The sequence below is a fragment of the Plodia interpunctella genome, chromosome 7 (genome assembly GCF_027563975.2).
Source record: "Plodia interpunctella isolate USDA-ARS_2022_Savannah chromosome 7, ilPloInte3.2, whole genome shotgun sequence".
Classification (NCBI taxonomy): Eukaryota; Metazoa; Arthropoda; class Insecta; order Lepidoptera; family Pyralidae; genus Plodia; species Plodia interpunctella.
Window position 1 is genome coordinate 3,736,464 of NC_071300.1, and position 23,476 is coordinate 3,759,939.

Genomic DNA, 23,476 nt, shown 5'->3' on the forward strand with positions numbered 1-23,476 from the left:
TACCATACTTCGCAAGAAAAGAGATAGAATCCATTCCTAATTTAATTGTGAATTCCCAAATGGAATGTAGTTTGTCAATAGTTAACAGGCAATTAAAGGGACATGCGAAGGACGATACTTACAATCCCCTAAGATTCCAAGGTCATGCAGGGTCCACGTCAGGGGGGAACAGCACAAACATACGAAAAAGTGTAACAAACATCTCAACATGAGAATACATTGATGAGAGAAAAAAAATGGTACCCAAATACCTATAGGTAGGTACAGTTTATACAGTGGACATGACTCTATTACAAAATTGCTTTAATTTTTACCTTCAAAATATATTTCCATATCGAGGTATGATTGCACGTACAGTGAACAGCACATCAACCAACCCAAAACATTGCGAATTCGCCTCTATTACCGTGGCATGCAGTGATGGCTTGATATGCGGTTTACTGTATATGTATACTATATAGGTACGTAAAAAGTATTGTCTTGATTATAAAATTAAATTAGGTTCAAATCGATTAACAAAAATTTACTATATGTATGTCACTCAAATTATAATATACAGGAGATATAAACGGTTGAATATTATAAATATGCATGTTCTAAATACCGGGAGGCATCAAAGTTACTTGTAGTAATAAACCTATAACTAAATCTAATGAATTATGAAACTATTTTTTAATAGTAGCTGATGGCACAAAAGACAGGATTTATCGTGCTTCAAAGAAATGAACTTTTATAACAGTGTTAAAAGAAATTGAAGAATTTCTATAGGAGCCAACAGTACAAAACACTGAAAAGGATTCAAAGAAACTAAAATAAATAAAAAAATCGCTGTATTTTACCTTCATAGCCTGGTTTCCGCAAATGGAGCGAAAAGTCAATAGTATTCAAGAGTTTATCATTCGGAATATTACAAAGTTTGCAGTCACTCATTCATGAATAGAATCCGCGATTAAGAATGATTTATTGTACGTAGATTGTAGAATTGTAGATTCACTGAATGAGTATCGAATAAACTTCGAGGTAGGAATGGACATTACATAGTTAGTGCTTCTGTAGATAGGTATAGTATTTGTTGTTGAATTATTGAGAAATGAGACAGTTCACAAAAATTTCATATTAAAGTGTTCAATATTACTATATTTATAGTAAGTATATGCCAATAACTGCTATTTTTGTTCACGTTCACATTGTACATTCGACTGTGTTATATGAAAGACTGAGGTAAAATGTGTAGATATTAGTAATATCAAATATATATGAACTTCAATTAGATAAATTTTTAACTGAAGATCGACAATAAAGTTCTGAATTTCATATCAATACAGAAAACAACAGATTTAATATCGACATAGACTTGGGATGATGAAGCGATTGAATTGAGACTCACCTTGAGAAAATCGATGACAGAAGTATCGACCACCATCAGAGGTCGCTGGATGAGATGAACCACTCCGTTTTTGACAGGGATGTTAGCTTTCACGATGTCAGCTAGCACCACGCCCCGGCTGTGCTTGGCGTCGCCAGCCACCGTGTTGGATTTCACGTATGCTAAATATAAAAAAAATGTATACAAGAAATTTGGAATCATTGATCTCGAACTTTGGTATAATTTATTAGATACCGAATACGTCAGAAAGCTAAGGCTTTTTAAAGGTAAGGTAATTGTTTATTATGTACTGGGTAAAGAGGTTTGAAGATTTGTGGCATACCTACTGCCGCCATTTTGATTTTTTTTCAAAATCGCGGCCAGCCATAAAACGTATATAAATCGATAGCTGAGATGTATACCAACAAAAAATATTAAAACAATGACCCTCGTAAAGTGTCAGGTTTCTGAGATAATAACCGTCAAAGTTGATCACGTGACATCCATAATTATAAGCAAGGGTATGTGTTCTGATGAATAAAGATGTTAAAAAAAACTTTTAGAACAAATATGTATGTTGCATTGTATCTGGATATATTTTTCAACTTAATAACATATTTTGTGACCATCTATGTGTGAGTGCAGTATCGTCATTAGATTTAATATGACATTTGACATTATAGGGTAAATGAAAGTAATAGGTACCTCTGTAAAACCATTTACTACATAACACAAGATAGGAATAATCATAAAATTAAAAATTCTCTTTACGTTTATATTGTGGCATAGTTTTATGGTTACCTACTTACTACAATTTCTCTTTGCGAAAATAGTTATATAAACCTGGATTTCTTTTTACATTGGCACAAAAGGGAAAACAATTAGAAGTACAGTTTCGGAACAGTATTTTTATTGCCCGATAAACAATTTAAGGCATCATGCTTTTAGTATACACAATTTAAACACTTTTGAGACTACAAACACAAAAATCACATTCATAACATCAATACAAAAAACACTTTTTGACTTTCTTATACACATAAAACAAGTAATAGTTAATTACTTCCTCCGCCACAATCCCCCCACCCCCGCTTGTAGTGTGTCTCGCTTGCACATTAGAATAATACAATATATAATCTATTTTCTTGTTATATATAACACCTAAAACAATACCTAATGAACAGTACGTCTCCATTGACTTTTTTGTCGTAGTATAAAATATTCTTATTAAGTACATAGTAGCCGCAACATGTAGAAATATCATGAGGCATAGTTATCTATGTTTTATTATTAATATTATCTATACCTATTAGAATATTTTGTGTATGTTTACACATTGTTATACCAAATAGATGGGATTATAGTCGCTATTAAAAAAAAAAATAGAAATCACGTGATCAACTTTGACGGTTATTTTCTCGGAAACCTGACACTTTATGAGGGTCATTGAATTAATATTTTTTGTTGGCATTAATGTCAGCTATCGATTTATAAAGGTTTCATGGCTGGCCGCGATTTTGAAAAGAAATCAAAATGGCGGCAGTAGGTATGCCACGCTCCATAGTAAAATCTTCAAACCCCTTTAAAACTAATACCATATTATTTCTCATTGAATATGTTATTAATTAAAACTAGTTTCAAATTTTACTCAAATTGCCTAAAGGCATCTAAAGGCACTGTAACGACTACTACCACCATTTATAGCTAAGCACCATTGAGAAGAATATCTTTACTTAGCGTCAAAGATGACTGCTGCAACTTAAGCAAGAATCAGTCATAGAATCAGTTGTGCGCAGGTTAAAGTTTTAACTTTAACCTTTAACAAGTTTTACTGTACTCCGGTATGGTGAGTTACACCTTCAAATTAACCGTAGACAAAATGGCGTAGGTACTTTGCGATTTTCTGCGCGTTAAAGTTAACGTAAACAAAGTTTACTGGTGCAATGCTCCTTAAATAAATACTCACTGATTTCTTCGTTCCCATTCATAGCAGTGCTGAACGAGATGATAACTTTAACGTTATCGCTGAACGCCAACGTTTCGTACTCCTTATCGTCATGAGTCGCCTTCGTAAACAGCACATGCCGAGGTATTACATGGCCATCAATTACTTTCCCGTCTATAAGGTCCGACCTCGTTGTAGGCTGAAAAATATTAATATTTTTATTTTTATGATACACAGAGTTAGAAATAAATTGAAATATTTTTATTTCTGACTAAGTCCGTATTTGGTTAGTAAGCTATACTTTAAAATTGTTAATATTTTAAATTTAAGCAATTTATTTGGTCGCTCCCAACGGTCAACAAAAAGTTCCAGTACTAATAATAGAATAAAAGGTATTTCAGTAAAAACAATATAGACTTTCTCTCTAAATTTAGCGTATTTTTTTATTGTCGTTGAGCAGTGCTGAAGTACCAATTTTATAGATTTCTCTGTAATTTTACAACGGCCATCTGTCTGCCAATAACTCTTGTTTCTTAGGCTTTTTATCCCTTAATCGCCTCATATAATATTATTGATAGATACAGAGTGGTACTATTCCAGGGCGGGAACCACACTCATGATAAACAGAATATCGTCTACCCGACTCTTAAATATTGTGATACAAATAGTGAATGAGATTCTGATGTTCAATACCTTAAAACCTTCGTCAACGGGAATAAAGAATGTGTTCCTTCCGTCGGCGTTAAATACTTCTTTCTTTTGTAGTTGATTCATTTTTTGACGGAACGACCTGTGGAATGAGGTTTTAATAACGACTTTATAGACGCAGTTCGAAAGGTCGCCAAATAAAAGAAGTTTATCGTTCCATACTTCTGTGTTGTGTTCCCTAATTAGTTTCTATGTGTTACCTAGTGAGAAAAACATCAAAATATTATTTTATTTCGATAGATAAAATTTTAATACGACCTTATTTAAATACAAATAGCAATTTGTTTTACTTTGCGTAAAAGTTAACTGAATCTCTAGATCTGACAAAAAGAAACGCAGCTAAAAATATGAAAAAAGCAAAGGCAAAAAACTGATTTTTTTTCTCTGCACATTTTTATTCATACCGCGTGTTTAAATCAGAAAGTGTAAGAACAAAAGTATACAAAAGGAGGCATAAGTATGTAATATTGCTATAATTTTAAAGTATTAAACCAATCGGAGAGCCCGCATGAAAATGGTCTGTCACCTCACGAAGACGCTACTATTATGTACGGACTATACAGTCTTCGATCAGGTACTAGACAATATTTAAACTTGCCAATAAGAAAAAGTGTCATGATTTTACACATACTTTTTTATTATTGATTACACATACTACAGAATTTACAGTACCTAACTATTCTAGCAGCAGCATGTCTCTAAGACACAGACAGGATCCTGTCTATTTTGTAAATGAGTTGTGAAGGAGGTTAATGAGCAATGTAAACCTAATCATTAAAAGTAAAGTATAAAACGAAACAAATAAAGCTAACATAAATACAAAATGTAAGGTAAATTGATTGGATTGAGAGCAGATAGAAACGCCAAGACGGATCTCCGGTTGGTTTAATGAGGTTTAACCCTCATTGCGCGCTTGAAATAGAGATTGCAGGGACACAAGGGCACAAAACTAGGCATTATATGCAACATTGCACTCGTTAATTACTTTCTCGCGTGTTTCAATTACACCAAGCAACCGCAGTAAAGTTACCCTTGCCTAACTTTTACACTAACAGAATAATGGTGTTGTTCAACTGTGTTACTGCAATTTGTATGCGGAAACTCTGAAGTTTATTTTCAACCTACAGCATGAGTTTCTGATGGATATGTTAAGTTTTTAGAAAAGCGGGCAAAAGCTAGTACTTATATATAATTAATTATACTTAGATGAATACCATAAGATTTAAAATTGTTTGCGTATTCTGCGGAAACTATAATCTGAATGTCCTTTTAACTCCTAGCTTTAATTAGCGTTTCCCAGTAAAACGATAACTTTTTTAACTGTAATGCATTTTTGATTTCTTTTTTTAATTACCTTAGTCGATGCTGGCCGATATTAAATTCGTCGGAGTGTTCCAGGAACTGGTAGGCGTTAGGGTTGTACACAGAGCTGCTGGAAGATCCCGGCCCGTGAGGCTGCAGGGGTTGCAATACTTGGTCTATCACGTGCAGGACCTAAAAAATTTTAATATTTTAAAAAGTAGAAGAGGCAAATGGTGAAGTAGATTAGGAAGCCTTTGCTACAGGAAAGGTCTGAAGTTCTGGGGGTCAGGAGTTGTAGGGGATGGCTTATGTCTAACTATAAAAATATTACCTTATTACCATTGCCCCAATAAAATTGTGTGACCATGAGCGGGGCCGAAGTCAGATTTGGTAGGGTATGCGGTTGCGCACCTATTTAAATCTTAATTATTCCTTATAATAATAAATATAAATATAATAAAATATAAAATATAATAAATAAGAAGCCATTGTTGGCTGACAATTAACAGACTGAAATTTCACAATATCTATTTCTAGAATTCACAGTTTGTGATCGGTACTAGGTACAACAAAATTAAACATTTTTGAACTAAATGCCAATATGACATGGGCGGGCATAACTTGGTCGGATATTTGTTTTGGGTTCAGGGTTCAAACGTTTATTGAATTTCCTAAGGTAAGCTGAAAGCATATTTTTAGACAATAATTTTACAATGTAAGTAATATCTACTGAAAAGTTGGAATTACTTTGATCCAACACAGAGCTTGTAGAATTTATGGTTGAAAAGGATTTATATACCAACTGAAAAAGAAACGCGATTCAACTCGAAGATTTTCGAATGATACATAATTTACGTTCAGGCGCATGTCAATGTCAAGTTACTTGCATGGATCTTTATGCCACGGTAATACAGGCGAGTTTTCAATGAAATTGGGTAGCTTGCTGTTGACTGTACGTATTCAAGTAACTCTGTATTTGACGAAGGTATTTGTTGGATTTTCATCGTGTAAATAATAAACTGACACCCACCTGCCGCTTTCCATTTCCATTGAATGCCTGGTAGGACCTGGAGATGTACACCTTCGCGTTGTTGACGTAAATGTCGTCGTGCATGTGGTCCCTTCGTCTCGTCACCCACAATGGAGGGTTCCCGTCGAATTCTGACGATATGGCGTAGTCTAAGTTCGATAGGGTTGTGGCTAGATTTGCTGCAAAAAATAAACAATTTACTAGTTTTGCTTAGAGTAAAAGTATATCGATCGAAATAAAAAAGTAATTCGACTATTAATACATTTTTTTTTATAATTAATCAATCAAATAATTTATTTGTGAAAAACAGGTGCCTACAACAAGTTATATACAGTAACATGAATTAAGTAAGTAGGTACATAGCTACATAGCTCACTGTTTGTCTGTCTGCCTCACATACGTACAAAATTAGCTGTCCAGAATTAATAAACTAATACCTTTTTTATGTCTGACATTTAATTACCAGTGTTTCATTGTGTGAACGCTTTTAAACATTTGATTTTGGAAGTCTTCAATATATACCCATATTCCATATATATATATTATTATTATGATGGTTGAAAACGCTTTCGTCTCGACTTAAAGTCGGTTTTATTTGCCTGATAACTCGCCTTGAGACCCTCAAGGAGAGGGAATATCAGGAATCCCTTCTATAAATAAATAAATAAATAAATATATTGGGACAAATCACACAGATTGAGCTAGTCCCAAAGTAAGTTCGAGACTTGTGTTATGGGATACTAACTCAACGATACTATATTTTATAATAAATACATATATAAATCAACATCCAAGACCCGGGCCAATCAGAAAAAGACCATTTTCCATCATGACCCGACCGGGGATCGAACCCGGGACCTCTCGGTTCAGTGGCAAGAACCTTACCACTGCGCCACCGAGGTTGTCAAGGTTTTTTTGTCAAGGTTGTTCTATATAAACGTTATTCCCCAGAACTTTAGATATAATAATTGAGGTGTGAATTGCAGCCTGCTTCTGAAGTATATTTATGTCTATTTTGGAATCAAGGGAATTGCAATATCTTTGTAAACTTTTCGCGATTATACCTATTGTTCCTATTACTATTGGTATTACTTGGGTGGGCATTTTCCATAATCTGGTTATTTCTTTTTGTAATAAATGATATTTACTAAGTTTTTCAATTTCCTTGGCTCCAATATTATAGTCAGATGGTACGGTAATGTCAATGAGATATATTTGGTTAGTTATCTTATTAATGTATACTATATCTGGTCTATTGTGTGTTACAGTGATGTCAGTTTGGGTGGGCATTTCCCACAAGACTTGCAGTGTCGTTTTCTTTTACTTGTGGTTGGAGTAGATGTTCTTTCCACCATAGTTTATTATTATTATTATTATATTATAGTTCTATTATTTAGGACTTACAAATGTGGTAGAGCACAAGCGAGTCGTCCATATCTCCATTGTACCTCTGGAAGGCCTCGTTGGTGGGCGCGAACATCGTCATCTGGCGGTACTGCAGGCTCGTGTTGGCCACCGCATTCCGCTCCAGCAGTGATAGGAACTGGAACAACACACAATCATCAATATATAAATATTATATATTTATAGGATTTTATATCAGTACTAGCTGCGCCCTAATGCCGCCGTGAAAAAATTTAGGATCGATTTTTCGTTTACTTCGGTTTTGGATTCATGATAAAAAACCTTTGATTTCAAAGATAATTGTGGTATTTATAACAACCTGTATACACAGGTAAAGTATAGTCAGTATACTGAAGCATCGTCTAGTGAAGTATCTTTGAAATCTTGAAATTTTTTATCATGAATCCAAAACCGAAGTACCTAAACGAAAAATCAAAAATTTATGAGGACAAATTATAGTCAGTCGCTGTTTTATCAACTGTCTGACAGAGGATTTACTCAAATGTGTCATATTTTTTATTCGTAGGAGGCGTGAAGTAGTGGTTTTAAATTATTTTATTATAGTATTATAACCGCACACGCAAACGTTTGCGTGCGCGATTCGAAATAAATAACATTTTATTTTACATGAAATTCTTAAATAATCCAGAAGAGTTTGTTCTGGAATACAAAATTATGGTCTGATTAATATATTTATTTATTAAGATACACACTTATTGAAAAAAAGAAACAATTTTAAATTACTAAACAAAGTTCCCACTAGCAAACAAAAATTTAAAAAAACAGTAATAAAAACTCATGTCAAAAAAAAATTATAAAAACCTTGTTTATTTATGATACTGCAGCTATATTTATATATTGTTTATTATATTTATAGTCATTGGTATAAAAGTTCTAATTAGTTAATTGATCCTTTAACGTTGCTATTATTTATGAGTAAACATGAAAGTAGGAAATGTTAATAGAAATCTTGTTCTATGGCACAATGGGTTCCCGTGAGAGCAGTAGCGTAAGTGTGGCCTTTACGGCGAAGTGAAGGTGAAATCAGGAAGCCATTGTGTGGATTCATATTAGCTCTATTGTCAGGAATTTGGGCCATTTATCCCTTTCTTTGTTTTTCATTTCATGTGTGTTCGTGGCCAGTGTCAGATTTTAGAAATAATTTTAAAATTAGAGCTTAATGCCACGATTTTGTTCTAATTATAAAATTATTTCTGTTATGTTGTGTCTTGAAGTACCTATGTTTTTTTATGTCGCTAAAGAAATACTATCAAACTAGTGTAGTAAACTTCTTCAAATACAATAGGCTTTATTACACACACACACCCAAAAGACATTTTACAAAAACAAACTATTATATTTACTTACTATTATATTTTATAAACTAATCGAATACTCGTATTTCCTATTAGTATCGACCAATTAGTGAATTTTACAACGTGATACATTTTGGTTCTGGATTTAGTCTAAATATTTCTGAATTAGCTGCAAACTCTACTGTGTTACACCTTTGTCTAAAGTGCCTGTATAAAATGTTCTTTTCGTTATAAAGCTAATACGACTTAACTTAGATATTAATTGTTAATTTTAATAGAATAAGTATTTCTGAACATAAAACGAAATTGTATTAAATAGGTATGTATAATATACACATTTGGCCCGTAAGTACGTAACTTTTAAAGTCAACTTATTAATTTACAACAAGTTGTTTGCTAATTATTCAAAACCCCGCTAATGGTTAAACTTTTCATCATGAAAAGCTTGTGTACCTATAACACAGGCTTATTAAGTTTTGAGTCTGTTTATCAGTTTTTACTTTTTATAAAACGCGTATCCATTTATACGTAAACAAGCAGCTCGTCCCGGCTTCGGTCGGGTAAAGCCATAACAAAATAGCAGCTTAAGTTACTCAAGAATATTTCGTCTATCTCTGTGATAAATTTCATCAAAATCGGTGCAGTAGTTTATTCATTATAAACAAAAAATATTAAATATTAGTATGGATAGTAAAAATACATAACAGACAATATAAGCATTATAAACAGTACTTTGAAAAACTAAATAGTGAGGGAGACATTCCATTTCATTCCATTGCAGAGTGACATTCCATTGAAAATGAAGGTTGTATATAATAGAAAACTACTGAAATAACAAAGATAAAAATGTTTTGAAAAATGTTATTTGAACACGCTTTTATTTCAGAAGAGAGGAAATATATAAAATGGTCTCACAACTAGGGATGCGACGACGAAAGTGAACCTTGGGCTCTGACGCACAAGGGCAACGCTCAGATGAGAGAGAGTGAAATATATTAATAAAGTTATCGCATCATGCAAAAACTACTGGATAAATCCCTAGTTATTGACAATAGTAAGTTATAATAAATAAACGCCGGCGAAGCTGCGGTCAAAAACTAGATCATATAAAAAGTATAAATAATCCTAACTAACGGTCTACTCACTATGCCGAAGATCTTGCGAATTGAAGCAGTAAAACGGATCCAGGGCTCTGACATATTATGGCTGAGGAAGAAACCGGGAAACCGTTCAGATGAGAGAGAGAGAGGGAGAATATATAAATAATCATAGATTTACAAAGCTCCAAAATTCATGCAAGAGCAAACGCAATTAAAATCCTCATTAATAAATTGTGAGAATCTGAATATCGACCCTCATTGCTTTGTGCGAGGAATTTATTTTTTTATGAATTTATACCACAGTTTCAATGAATGGTGGTACTTATTACGTATAGTTTATTGAAATGGATTCAAAGAATGAAGTAACATTTAATATTACTGATGTTGTAACATGTGTGTGAAGTTTATCTTGTTATTCATTTAATAAAATTTTAAGTATGCGCTCGAATGTGTAAGTGTTATACGTACTCAAACCATTATAAGCATTTGTTTAATTCCATCTGTGACCTATTCCGATGCCTGTAATCTACTTCCACTTGTCTTATTTTTTCCACATTACTTACATTTCCACGATAATACATTATTATGATAAGCAAGATCTGTTGGTGCACGCAGAATAGGCTCACGACGAGGAAACTTCTCAGAGATTTACTGCACGGACATGATTTATTGTCACGCGTTGAATGCAACAAAATCTCTAGAACAACAAAAAAGGCTTGTGACAAAAATGAAATTTGTAAACCAATTTCTGTTTGTTCTATAGGTACTGTCAGCGCGATAATACAATTGGCATACAATCTATGTAAATGGTGAAACCGAATCATAAAAATTTAATGACAACTAAATAAATTTTCCTATTTATTATCAAATTGAATTTAAAAACAAAATATTTCTTGATAGCCTTGAGGCTTATGAATAAAAAAAAGAATGAGTAGGTTAGGTACATGTCTGGTCCAGAGGGAGTACCGAACTCGACATAAAAAGGAATGGACAGACTGTTACGACGGAGATTTGGTTCAGTCTCTACGATGTAATGGGTTTATAAAAGGACTGAAATGGTGTCATCTCAATTCGTTTCATGTACAATATATAGTATATATAATAATATAGTAAAAGCATTGACGTAGTGACAGTAATCGAACAGTATAATACATAACGTCTCGCTTGATTTTTCCGTCTTTACAAGAAAACAGATTTTTACGAGCTATATTTTTCAATATTGCAACACCAAATTAAATGTTTGTGATTGATTGATAAACCAGTGTTGCCAGTCAAATGAATTTAGTCAAACGGAGAGATTAACATTTTGGATAATCCACAACATGTACAAATTGCAAAAACAAAAAAGGATTCAAAGAAATCATAGTTTGTCCGATAAAACCTAGAATACCCATCGCTAGGTAGATGGGTCTAAAGATAAAGGTGTAGACTAAAATATTATATGACATAAAATTTTTAACGACATATCAATTAAATAACTCTACTACTAGCATAGCGACTTATAACCAAAATGTAATTCGAATGAAATACAATCTTAAAAACCAAAGTAATTAAATTGCGTACAAAATACTTAATACTCTCTCCTCAAATTCTCAATTACCCTTGGTAATTATTTCGTTACGTTTCTTTTGAGCCAGGCTTTGTCTTGAGCTCAGGGAATCGCTTCAGTAGTATAAATATAATGAAATCTTAAATGCGTATTGGCGTCGAAGCGTGCCTGCCGTCTTGAGGCTCACACTGCGGGAAATGCCTCCATTCTCTCGCTAATCCCATTTCTTCTTAATTTTAAGTGTTTTATAAAGCGTAAACAATTTTATTCAACCATTTCTGTCTTTTATTTTTTGTTTCGGATAAAATAAATAATTGAATGATTTGACATCTCATGATTATGAAAATACCCTTCTGCGATCATTTAGGGTATTTGTATTTGAATACTTTTTTAAACTTTTTTTCTAAGTTAAGTATATTATGTCGTGGTCCAATCATTCAGTTGGCTTGATTTGGTTGGCGTTTCGCTGGAAATAGCGATAAAATCGTTGATCAGGCCGACTGAGTGAATATAGATATGATAATCAGATCATGAGGAGCCAACTAATGTCGTTATGGCCATGTCGATATCACGATCTCGCCAATTAAATGATGTGGAATAAAAGATCAGGGCCATGACGTGTATAAGAATAAACATTTTCTATCAGTAGCATTTCTCTCGCGCCTAGATAAGTTTTCACTTACAAGTTTTCACTTAAAATTTCTCTGACAATATTTATTTCTCTTTATAGTTTTCGACAATGAGAAACACTTCACTGCATAGGCTATATCCCCTGGCTTATCAGCGGCGGGGCGGGCCCGGTTTCCTCGCGTTTCCATTTTCATTATGCTTCGAAACGCTGAGTAATTTGCTGACACGACCCAAGTAATATGTGCAGAGGATTCTTCAAAAATATACGTGCTCATTTCTCTTGTGCATTATTTTGTTATTTTCAGAGAGGAAATTCCCACTTGTACCATACGAAATGTTGGAACATATTCTATTGAATAATAGCTGAATCATCCTACCCTACCTTCCTTGGATGGGCTTCTCTTGGCACTTAAATACATGTTTATTTAAAATAATTTATATAATATTTAAAATTAAAAATATGATAAAAAATAATTATTATTTAAAAATGTTTACTTATAATTATACTAAATAAAAATAATATTGACTTATTATATTTATTGATCAACATAAATAAACTGTTGGGCGTAATTGGGCGACTTGCTTCTTTTTCACGATGTTTGCAATGCTTGTTAAAACAACAAATCTAAATATTTTTATTTAAACAACGCAAACTCTTTTGATTTCTAAATGAATATTTATTTGAAATCTCCGAGGTGTACTGGAATGTATCTTTATGTCTGTGTGAAGGTAAACAAAACAAGAGTTTCATAAATCCGAAACAATCTGGTCTCGGCGGATGCCGCAGTGAAATCATCAATATTTTAGCTAAGGTCAAAGGGTCTAAATTTGCAACAAAGGGCTCGCTCCACATTGTACTTGGAATTTTAAATCAAAGGGACCTTACGTAACCCTACTTCTTGGTAAGATACATCGGCAGAAGTCATTATAGGATTATTTCATTACGTAACCAATCGAGTAGCCAAGAATAGGTATTACGAATAATTTAGATAACTGATAAAATATTCAAAGGATCATTCTCAGAGGTCGTTCATTCCCAACATAATGATAAGTTGATCTGTTTCAGTTAGTCGCCTCAGTTGGCCGGAGTGAAAATCCTGGATAAAATGGCTCTTACAACATTTAAAAAACCCATGCTCATATTATCATCACACAATACATTTATTTATATTTTTATTTATGAGACTTTCAACTATCACGGACTTCGTTTTGAATTTTATTACAGTTTGATCTCATATTCAGAAACTAAAGTATGTTTTAATGGTAGGTAATATTAATGATTTTCGACTGGAGTGCCAATAAAACTAACGTTTGAATATATCTCCATGAACTGAATATTGGATAATAGAATATAGATGAATTGGATCAAGGAGTGGGTTATAAATAAAACAAATATGGGATAGTGTGCGTCCTCCAGAACGTATTTTGATTAAGAATAACTTCCTCTTTTATAAAGATATCCATAAATACGAGTATAAAGAAAAAGGTAAATACATTGATATTCATTTACCTTTTTTTATATAATACTCACAAATTTTGATGAAACCTCAGTTAGGGTGGCTTCGCTCCCGTGGGAATTTCGGGATTAAAAGTACCCTATGTGTTATTCCAGGTTATTTTCTACCCGTATACCAAATTTCATAACAATCGGTCCAGTAGATAATGTGTGAAGAGGTAACAAACAAGCTTACTCTCGCATTTATAATATTCGTTGGGCCTGGGATTTTTCTGCCTAATAATTTTTTTTGTTTCATTCTTTGAAAGCTTATGAATTCTCCGTGTTACATGTATTTCACCACGCAGAACTACAGCAGTAAACAACATCTCAAACTGTATTACACCAGAGTGTTTGCCGACTTTTGGCAACAGAAAGTAGAATCTATTTAGCGGGAATAAGGGTAAGTGTATACAGTCGGACAGGGGCGTAGCTAGTAACCATCGACCCAGGTGAAAAAAAAACTGCCGCCCAATTCAACTAAAGTTTTATTGATACATATAATATAACTGGTGTACAAAAGATAACCTAAGTAGCCTATTAATATTTTATAATACTTAATTATTATTGTGTGACGAAGATGAAGGTGAATAAGAGAATAAGAATAAGCCGAATAAGAGATGGATGGTGTGCGTTTGTGGGTATATGACAATAAAGAAAGTAACAGATCGGTTAACATCAGGGGAAAAATTAAAAAGAGTGGCATGTTGTACACACGCACAAAATGGATAAGTGTATGGATAATGAAGACGAGTGTATGACAAAGAAAAAGGTCGGATCCGGGGCTTCCCTATTTCAACTGCCCCGGTGCATGGCAGTCTAGTTCTTGCATAGCTACGCCATTGCAGTCGGGGTAAGGCGCCAGTCGGGCGGGAGTTGAACCTGGTTGTCGCCGGGATTTGGCAGCGAGGGTGAACACTGCCCTATTTGCGGGCTAGTTTAATGACCTACGTAAACTACGGCGCAAATTTGCCGATTTGGGTCGGGATTTACTAAGTGACCAATTAAACTGGTGCGCAAGGACCTGCATCTGCGGTTAGATCAATGAAGATTTAGATGCGATATAGAATTAGAAGTGTTATATCGCAAAGGCCAATCACGGTTTGGTACTTATATCAATTTAGGTCAAAATTGAGAATTGTGTGTTGAATTGTGTTTTGAATTGAAATTCGTGCTTTTGGTAAGCGTGAATAAAATTAATAGATAGCTATTTCCAATCAAAAGTTAAGGAATTAAAGTATCTAACTTGAATATTTTGTTAAATTAATCAGATAAGACCAGACAATCGATATTTTAATTTTAAAAATAAGATATTTTTATTTAGCCTCTATATATCAACAAAAATACATCTTTGACGAGGATTTGGATCTGTATATAACAAAATATATATTTCCGAGTATTATACCAGGAATTGCTGAAATAACTCAACAACATACAAGTGAGTAGGCTCCGTTCCGTACTAAAAGGGCAGAGATATTACCAACTCAAAGCTTATTCCAAGTGTACAAACAAACAACAAGGGAGTCTGGCCCACAGCGTGCCTTATTAGTGGCCATTGTTCCTAACGTACATTGGTGATTTTCCCCGACCGCCATATGCTGTTATTGCGTCTCTAATTAGAAGGCGCAATACGCCACCAAGTATTGCGGGACTCGAGAATTTTGGTTGTAGTTACTGACGGTAGGTTTATATTTATGCGGACCCCAAGAATCAGGTGCCATAACCGTGAATGCAACCAGCAACAAGCTGAGAGAGTACTCTCTCTCTGTGTGTAGGTTAGGACAGGTAAGCGGAATATTTATGACCACCGTGGCGTAGTGAAAACTACGCCCATTTGCTATCTAGAGGACCTGGATTTGATTTCCAGCGTAGGCAAATTTTTTTGCTTGTTATAACCGATGTTGATGTTGACAAACTAATGTGTCTTAACTACTACCGTATTAAAGTGAAACGTACGAAAATTCATTTGTTGTTATAATTTAATATTTTAATTACATAAATTAAAACTAATACAAGAAACATATACATGTACAAGTACAAAGACATGTACAATGTATGAAATGTTATTAATTCGCATTTCTACTCTATGTATATAATTCACCAATTTGCTAATTAATTAATAACTGTGAGCGCTTTTGTGTACATTAACAATTACCAGTGTATTGATTCAGATAACATATACGTCGCTTGTTTACAGGATAATCACATTTGTCCCAGTTGGATATTAAGATAACACAATTGGCAAAACAGGGTTTCGTTCCGGGAATACTGTGGCAATTACATACCGAATTTCTGTAGGTATCTGATAAAATTATGTAATAATTCGTGCTACGTGTTCATAATGTTCCAAAATGCTAGTAGTTTGTATTGAGTGAGATAAATATTATTTAATGTAGAATATGACGTAAAAAGTGCCTGTGATGACCTAATTTCTGAATAAATTATTTGATTTTTATTTTAAGTCTAGTTATATATACAGTAATCATGTTACTTATAAGACTACGTTTACAGGGGTATAATGACAAAATGTGACGTTCCACGTGTGAGGGTAGGTTTTTGTATGCGTTTTTGAATAGCAGATTACTTAATATAAATTATAAATAATTAAGAGTACCGTAGCGAGTAGTTTATTTGTGCAACGTCACACATATATTAGTAGTTTCGGAGGCACCAATAAAGCTTGAGGTACAGTCAGCTGATTGTGAAGTAACGCTGCTTGGAGCTCTATGCGGTGGTGATAACACCGAATTTGCAATGAAGTAGGGAAGGTCGATGCAATGTTGACTGTACAAATCCAGTGCAGTGTGAAACGGCAGTCAATCCGCATATTGTGTTCACAGCAGATCGCGTAGAGTTTACGCTAGATTAGCTATCTCGTTTCAAATAGGCAAGCCGATGGAGCATTTAGGGTATCCAGAAATCTTTGACAATCTTACCTCACAAAAGAGCAACCTTTGTATTATAATACCAGCGACCTGCCCCGGCTTCCCTCGGGTAAAACCATAATAAAAACCCTGTCACTCCCGTTGGTTTTGTCTCTGTGCCGATTACACATACAGATACAGATTTTAATAACTTGCCCGGATTATAGAGATCAACATTTATTTCTAAAGTTTTAATGTGTGTTGGTTGGTACACTGTGAGGTGTATGTTATAAAATAAAAGCTCGTTCCGTGTGAACTCTAAACAATAATCTACCCTCCTTTACTTCAGTAACAGCGCATCAGGGACTAATCAGGACGCGGTTATTGAAAAAAGTTGTTTATTGTACAGAGTAGAAAACGCAATTAGGGACACAGGTGAATTCCTTGTTATATAAATCCTAGTTATAAATAGCTCTTTATTTATCTTCTTCATAGTATTCCTCATGGCTGAGGGTCGTGATCGTTACGTGGAATGAAGCAGACACAATGACTTTCTTAATGAGTGGTTTGCCATTGCCTTTTTCATTTCACACACAAGTTGATAGTCAACCAGAGTGCAGGTTTCCTCATGATGTTTTCCTTCACCTGAAGCAAGTGCTGGACGATGAAAACTACACATGAGTCAGATTGATATACAAACTCATATGGAATGAGTAGGATTCGAATCCGCGACCTTTCGGTTCACAGGTGGGCGTCTTAACCGTTACACCACTACCGCTACTCTTTATTTATATTTAAGGATTTATGAACCTGAATACTTTTGATGATATTTTTTGAGAATTATTTAAATTCTAGTAGTAGATTTAAATCCTGATAGTTTTACAAATTCTAATTCAGTCCGAAGATGATTATAAACATTGAAATAATATAATTAAAGTCACCTACATCCATAATTCGATATGCTAATATCGAAAAAGAAATGTCGATTGCTAGTAATTTTGTCCTGATATTTTGTAACTTGTGGCATCCCTACACGCATCCGTCCGTAAACATGCATTGACTATAGTTAATTGTAAGATATCGGTCTGTGAGCAGGTAATTGGTTTGCTGCAAACAAGACTGTATTTAGAATTCCTGTCATAAGCACAACAAGTTGATTACCCGTGGAACCCTCGGAATTGATCACGAACTACATTGAGATGAAATGCTAACTGTATCGATCTTAAGGTCGTTTTCCATCATGAGAGTTTTCCATCTGAATATCTCGGCTCCTATAATTAAGAGCGAGGATCTTGTCGGTGAAATTGCTTCCATTGCTCTCTCTCCATAACTGATTGCATCGCATGTTGATTTTACGACTAGATTTTACATATACGAGTATTACCCATTTCAATATAATTTTTAAGATTTAAATTTTTTCTTCTATTCTTTTTAGAAGCGACTCGTGGCTTTATTCGTTCTATCCAACTAATCATTTTCAATCTAAGATAGTGTTATCATCTCAAATGCTTACAACGTCTGTCTTAAAAATTTAGAAAAACTAAATAATACATTGCGAAATTTCTCATAAAACACTACATTTTAAAATACTACTATATATTATATACTAAATATTTTACTTAAAATGTAGTGGTTTAGTTATATATCCCACACCCTAGAATAGATTGTCTCGCATTGTCATAAGCCAGTAATATGATATTACTGTATCACACTGAACACGTGCTAGATACTACCTCTCTAATCAAATATACATAATGTAGCAGCGGAGATAAATTGTATCTAAATAACAAAATCTTTTAATGTTGAAACATTAAAAGCTTTCCTCATATCGTCCACATGGAGTTTCAGCCATTACTTTATAAAAGCCGAAAAGATATAGAATGCGTTGGACAGCTTATGGCTAAAATCAAAGAAGGTAATAAAACTAAATAACAAGTTACAAGTAATATAATATAATAATAATAATTTATTTATTTCATAAAAAACATACATATTTGGACTTACGTCTAATTAGGTACAGTAATAATGTATTTAGGTAATCGTAATCACATAATTATTGGTTGAGTCCATCACACTAGTGTTTAAACTAGGCCGAGCCTGTATTATAAACACTAGGTCCCTTCACAAAATAACATTTTAGGAATATTTATTTACATTTAGAAAGAACATTTATTATTTTCTCAAGTTAAGTACAGAATTATAATATATTACGAACATAAAGGTGTCTAACTAATTAAACAATTCAAACTACCTACATAATTACCACGGAGGTACAAAATATCCCAAGATTGGCGTAAACAAGCATGACTCATGCGCCGTGCGACTGTGAGCATTCAATTCATTTTAGTTAGACTACGAAGAATATGGAGTGTGGCAAATAAGTTAACGCTTTTATTTATATAAATTCAGGTTGTTAGTATTTTAGTTTAGTACAAAGTTTATTAACATATTAAGTTTGATTTTGAAAGGTATTTTATTAGTTTTATATTATGTGGTAAAGTATAATATATGTATATATAGTAAGTTATGTAATTAGGATATATATGATATTTAAAAATGTATTTTTAATATTTAAGTATTATCATTATGATTTATATATTAATATAGATTACAACTTTATTATGACAAGATTGATAGAAGATTTTCCGTGTCATCGTAATTTAAGGTTTTAAGCCATCTTTGTAGTTTTTTCTTCATTAGATATTTATTAAGGTTGTGTATTTCAGTTATTCCGTTTACTTTATTGTAAAGTTTAGGTCCTGTAAAACATTGAAATTTTGTAATAAAATAGGTTTTACGACTAAATGTTGGGCAGACTTTATCTTTTCTACGCATCAAATTATATTGATCAAGTTTAAGGGGTGTTGTTTTATGCTGAAACTTAACGATGTTTGCTACATAAAGCTGTCGCACACTCAAAACATCGCTTTCTGTGTATAGTGCTTGGGTCGGATACTTGAATGGCCTGAAATGGAGTACCTTCAATAGACTACGCTGTGCTCTTTCCAGAATCAAAAGAGTTGTCTTTCTGGTACCACCCCATGCTCTTATACAGTATGTTAAAATGGATTGTCCTAGCGCAAAGTAGACGGATCTTAGAAGCTTAATATCAGCGACGTGCCTCAGTTTCCTAAAGATTGGTATTAGACGCCTAATCCTCGCGGTAAGTGCATTTATTTGGGGTTGCCATGAAAGCGTTTCGTCAAGAAGTACTCCTAGGTATTTAATGTTACTAGATCTTTCCAAAGAGCTACAGGCACATCCTGAATGAGCATTGAGGTTACAGGTGTGGGCTTTAATTTGGAATTTTGAGGAGGATGGCAATTGGTTACGGTTTATACCAAATGTAATAAAGTTAGTTTTCTTAACATTTAGTGTAAGGGTATTAGCACATAACCAACTCATTACCTGTCCCAGCCCTACCTCAGCGTTTTTACGAGTTTCTTCCCAAGTGTCACCATGAAATATTAGTGCGGTATCATCGGCAAATGCGAATATTTCTCCCTTGAATAAGTTCATGTTGCACAGGTTATTAATATATATTAAGAAGAGGCTTGGCCCAAGCACGCTGCCTTGTGGTACTCCAAATGTTACTGCAGCATCGGAGCTAGCATAGTCATCAATGACAACTCTTTGCGTTCTATTAGAAAGATAGTCCCTAAACAGTTTTAGAGCCAGACCACGAATACCCAGCCGTTCCATTTGTTTTAAGAGCTTAGGAATAGAGACCGTGTCGAACGCTTTAGCCAAATCTAAGAAGATGCCTAAGGATTTCTTTTTATTATCTATTAATTTTGCGACATGTTCTGTAAGCTCGACCACTCCATCTTCAGTTGACATTCCAGCTTGGAATCCAAATTGTTTTTTGGAAATGATGTTATTTTTATTAAGGTATTCTACTAATCTTTTATTCATGATTTTTTCCAATATTTTTGAGAGAGCTGAGAGTACTGAGATGGGTCTATAATTGCTTATTACGTTCTTATCTCCGGATTTATGTATGGGGTGGATAAGTGCCTTTTTGAATACCCGCGGGAAAACACCTGCAGATAGGCAAAGATTGAATATGTGCGTGATAACTGGAACTAATTTAGGGTGAGTCATTTTCAAAATTTTAGAGGATATGCCATCCCAACCCACAGCACAATCGGTTTTCAATTTGCACAGTATCGAGCCAACTTCGTATTTAGTAGTACAATCCAAAAATAATGAGTTACCTACCAAGTTTCCACCATTTGAAGCACCGGGGCAGTTATCGTTATTGGGTATTTTTTCTGCCAAGTCTCTTCCAACGTTTGCAAAATAGTTGTTTATTTGGTCTAAGGACGATTCAGGAGTAGCCGAAATATTGAGTAAATTCCTTGGCGGTGTTTTTTGAGATTTCAAATTTGTGATTGAATTTATTGTCTTCCATGTCATTTTAGGATCGTTTTTGTGTCTTTCAAGTTCATTTTTTTCATATAGTTTCTTTAGTCTTTTAAGTAAATCGTTGCAATGATTTTTATACAAATTGTATTCTTCTTTTAGAGTATGGTTATTTGGTTCTGACCTGCATTGCATGTGCATTTTATCTCTTTTTAAAATACATCGCATTAGCCCTGGCGTAATCCACGGTTTTATATTTCTTTTTTGTCTCGGAATCTTTTTAAGGGATGTGTTTTTGGTGATACACGTAGATAAGATATTAACGAGTTCTTCGGCGGACCATTCCGGATCACTCGACGATAGAATACTACTAAAATCAGTGTTGCTTATGTCCGTAACAGTGGTTTCAAAATTGATGTGCTTGATGTGAGTTTGAGCTTTGTTTCTCTTTACTCTAAGGTCAAGTCCAACAATGACTGCATTATGGTCGGTTATCGGGGAGTTTAAAACTATGTTTGTGGTCGAATTTATAGACTTAACCATCGAGTGATCCAGACATCTATCTTCACGAGTACACAAAGTATGCCCCGCTGTCAAACCGTGTGAAGCTAACAAATTAAGGTAGTCGGATGAGTCAGTGTTGGTACTTTCAGGTTTGATGTTAATATTAATATCACCAGTTATCAGAATATTTGAGAAAGACTTAAAACGTGTTAGAATGTCATTTAATGATTCAAGAAAATTAGAAATGTTTTTAAATGATGGTGATCTATATATAGCAATAATAAGAGTATCATAGTTTACTTTAATAGTCATGCACGTGGCATCAATCATTGGTATTTCCTCGATTGAACAAGGTAAGTCAGCTTTTGTGTATACAACAAGACCGTCATTTTGATTTTTGTATTTTGTCGTGAAGTGTATTGTATAATTTTCAAGAGTAGGAAAAACAACAACTGTAGAATTCCAGGTTTCTGTGAGTACAACAATATCAAATTCTACTTTTATTCGCGCTAAAAGTAATTGAAATTGGTCGAAATTGTGCGATACACTTCTTATATTCTGCGTTATTACTTTCAGTTTGTTTTTGAAAGGCAACGAAGGGCATTGCTCAGGGCTACACATGCTAGAATTATTATTAGAGACATCGTCAATACTGTTAAGAAGTTGGTTTACACAATCGAATTTTGAAGTTTGGGGTTAATCGACTCTGAGTTTAAAATCGTTTTAGTTAATTCACTGTTTGAAAAGAAAAGTCCTATTATTTTAGATAAGTTACTCACAAAGCGCACAACCTTACAATAGTCCACACAAGAAAGTTGAAAACAAAAACAGACAAATTCAAAAAAACTACACAATTGCAAATATTGTATGAAGGTAAAATAGTAGTACGAATACACAGCATACCCAAGGACCATGCCTGGGGAAATGCCCACTGTCAAGGGCCAGATTAGCTGGTGGACTCTGACTAGTCATTTGGTTTTTTCTCTTAGTGCTTGCAGCTGTGACTCACTTCTAATTTCGATGGCAGGGAGGCCAACGTCCTTGCGCAGGAATATTCGCCCTCTCACGGTCCAGCAAAATTTGTACCCGCTATCATTTGCCACGCCCCGTGCCAGGAATAGCATTCTCTTGGTCTTAGGTGTTAGGCTTTCGGAGATGTATATGGGAAAACTGGGGCTATTGTAGCCAATCTTGGAGGAGTTAAATTTTTCAGTCGCAGATCTCCTATTGTAGGTCCTGGCTGCATCAACTATTTTATCCTTGGTGAGGACTGAGTGGAATTCGGTCACAATGGTGCTATTTCCCTTCTTGTCGTTAAACTGGTAAATGTCTCTGATATCTGAGGATTTGATTGGCACCTCTAGGGCCTCGCAACATTTTTCAGTAAACGCACAAAGTTCTTCTTTGCTTTTCAACTTAGCTGTCTGCACATTGCGAATTTCAATTTGAGAAGATTTTTGTTGTCGTTGTAAATCCTCGACCCTAGCTTCCAGTGATACGATGTGTTCTTTTTGAAGGTTACGTTCTTTCTCCAGTGATTCTACTTTAAGCTTCATATCATCATATTGTTTTGAGATGAAGTCCACCAGTTTCATAATTTCGTCATGTGATTGCGTCATTTTTGACATCTGTGTTGAAATGTCCGCCATACTTGAACAAAGGTTTTTTATATCTTTATCCTGGCCGGACTTCCAGTTGTTAAGCATATTCATGATATCATCTCGTGGTTTTCCTGAGGAACTTGGAGGAGAATCCTTTTTTCTTTTTTGTCGTTTTGTGACACCTTCCGTTATTCTGTCATCACATGGGGCAGCCTCAGACTCAGAAGTGTGAGCAGGTGTGGATGGAGGTGATCTCTCTACTCGAGGCATTTTTTACCGAAAAATTGAGACAGGTCC

At 34.2% G+C, this 23,476-nt stretch overlaps 1 protein-coding gene across 2 annotated transcripts in view; it reads right to left on the reverse strand.

The window, feature by feature from the left end:
• Positions 1-23,476, reverse strand: part of Fas1 (Fasciclin 1) — a 61,715-nt gene that overhangs the window by 5,345 nt on the left and 32,894 nt on the right. For both annotated transcript variants that reach the window (XM_053747522.2, XM_053747521.1), the window contains exons 2-7: positions 7,756-7,894; positions 6,352-6,530; positions 5,374-5,513; positions 4,005-4,101; positions 3,333-3,510; positions 1,388-1,548 (exon numbers count right to left, since the gene is read on the reverse strand). In XM_053747522.2, the coding sequence (XP_053603497.1) occupies positions 1,388-1,548; positions 3,333-3,510; positions 4,005-4,101; positions 5,374-5,513; positions 6,352-6,530; positions 7,756-7,894 (894 nt within the window). The remainder of the gene's footprint in view (positions 1-1,387; positions 1,549-3,332; positions 3,511-4,004; positions 4,102-5,373; positions 5,514-6,351; positions 6,531-7,755; positions 7,895-23,476) is intronic.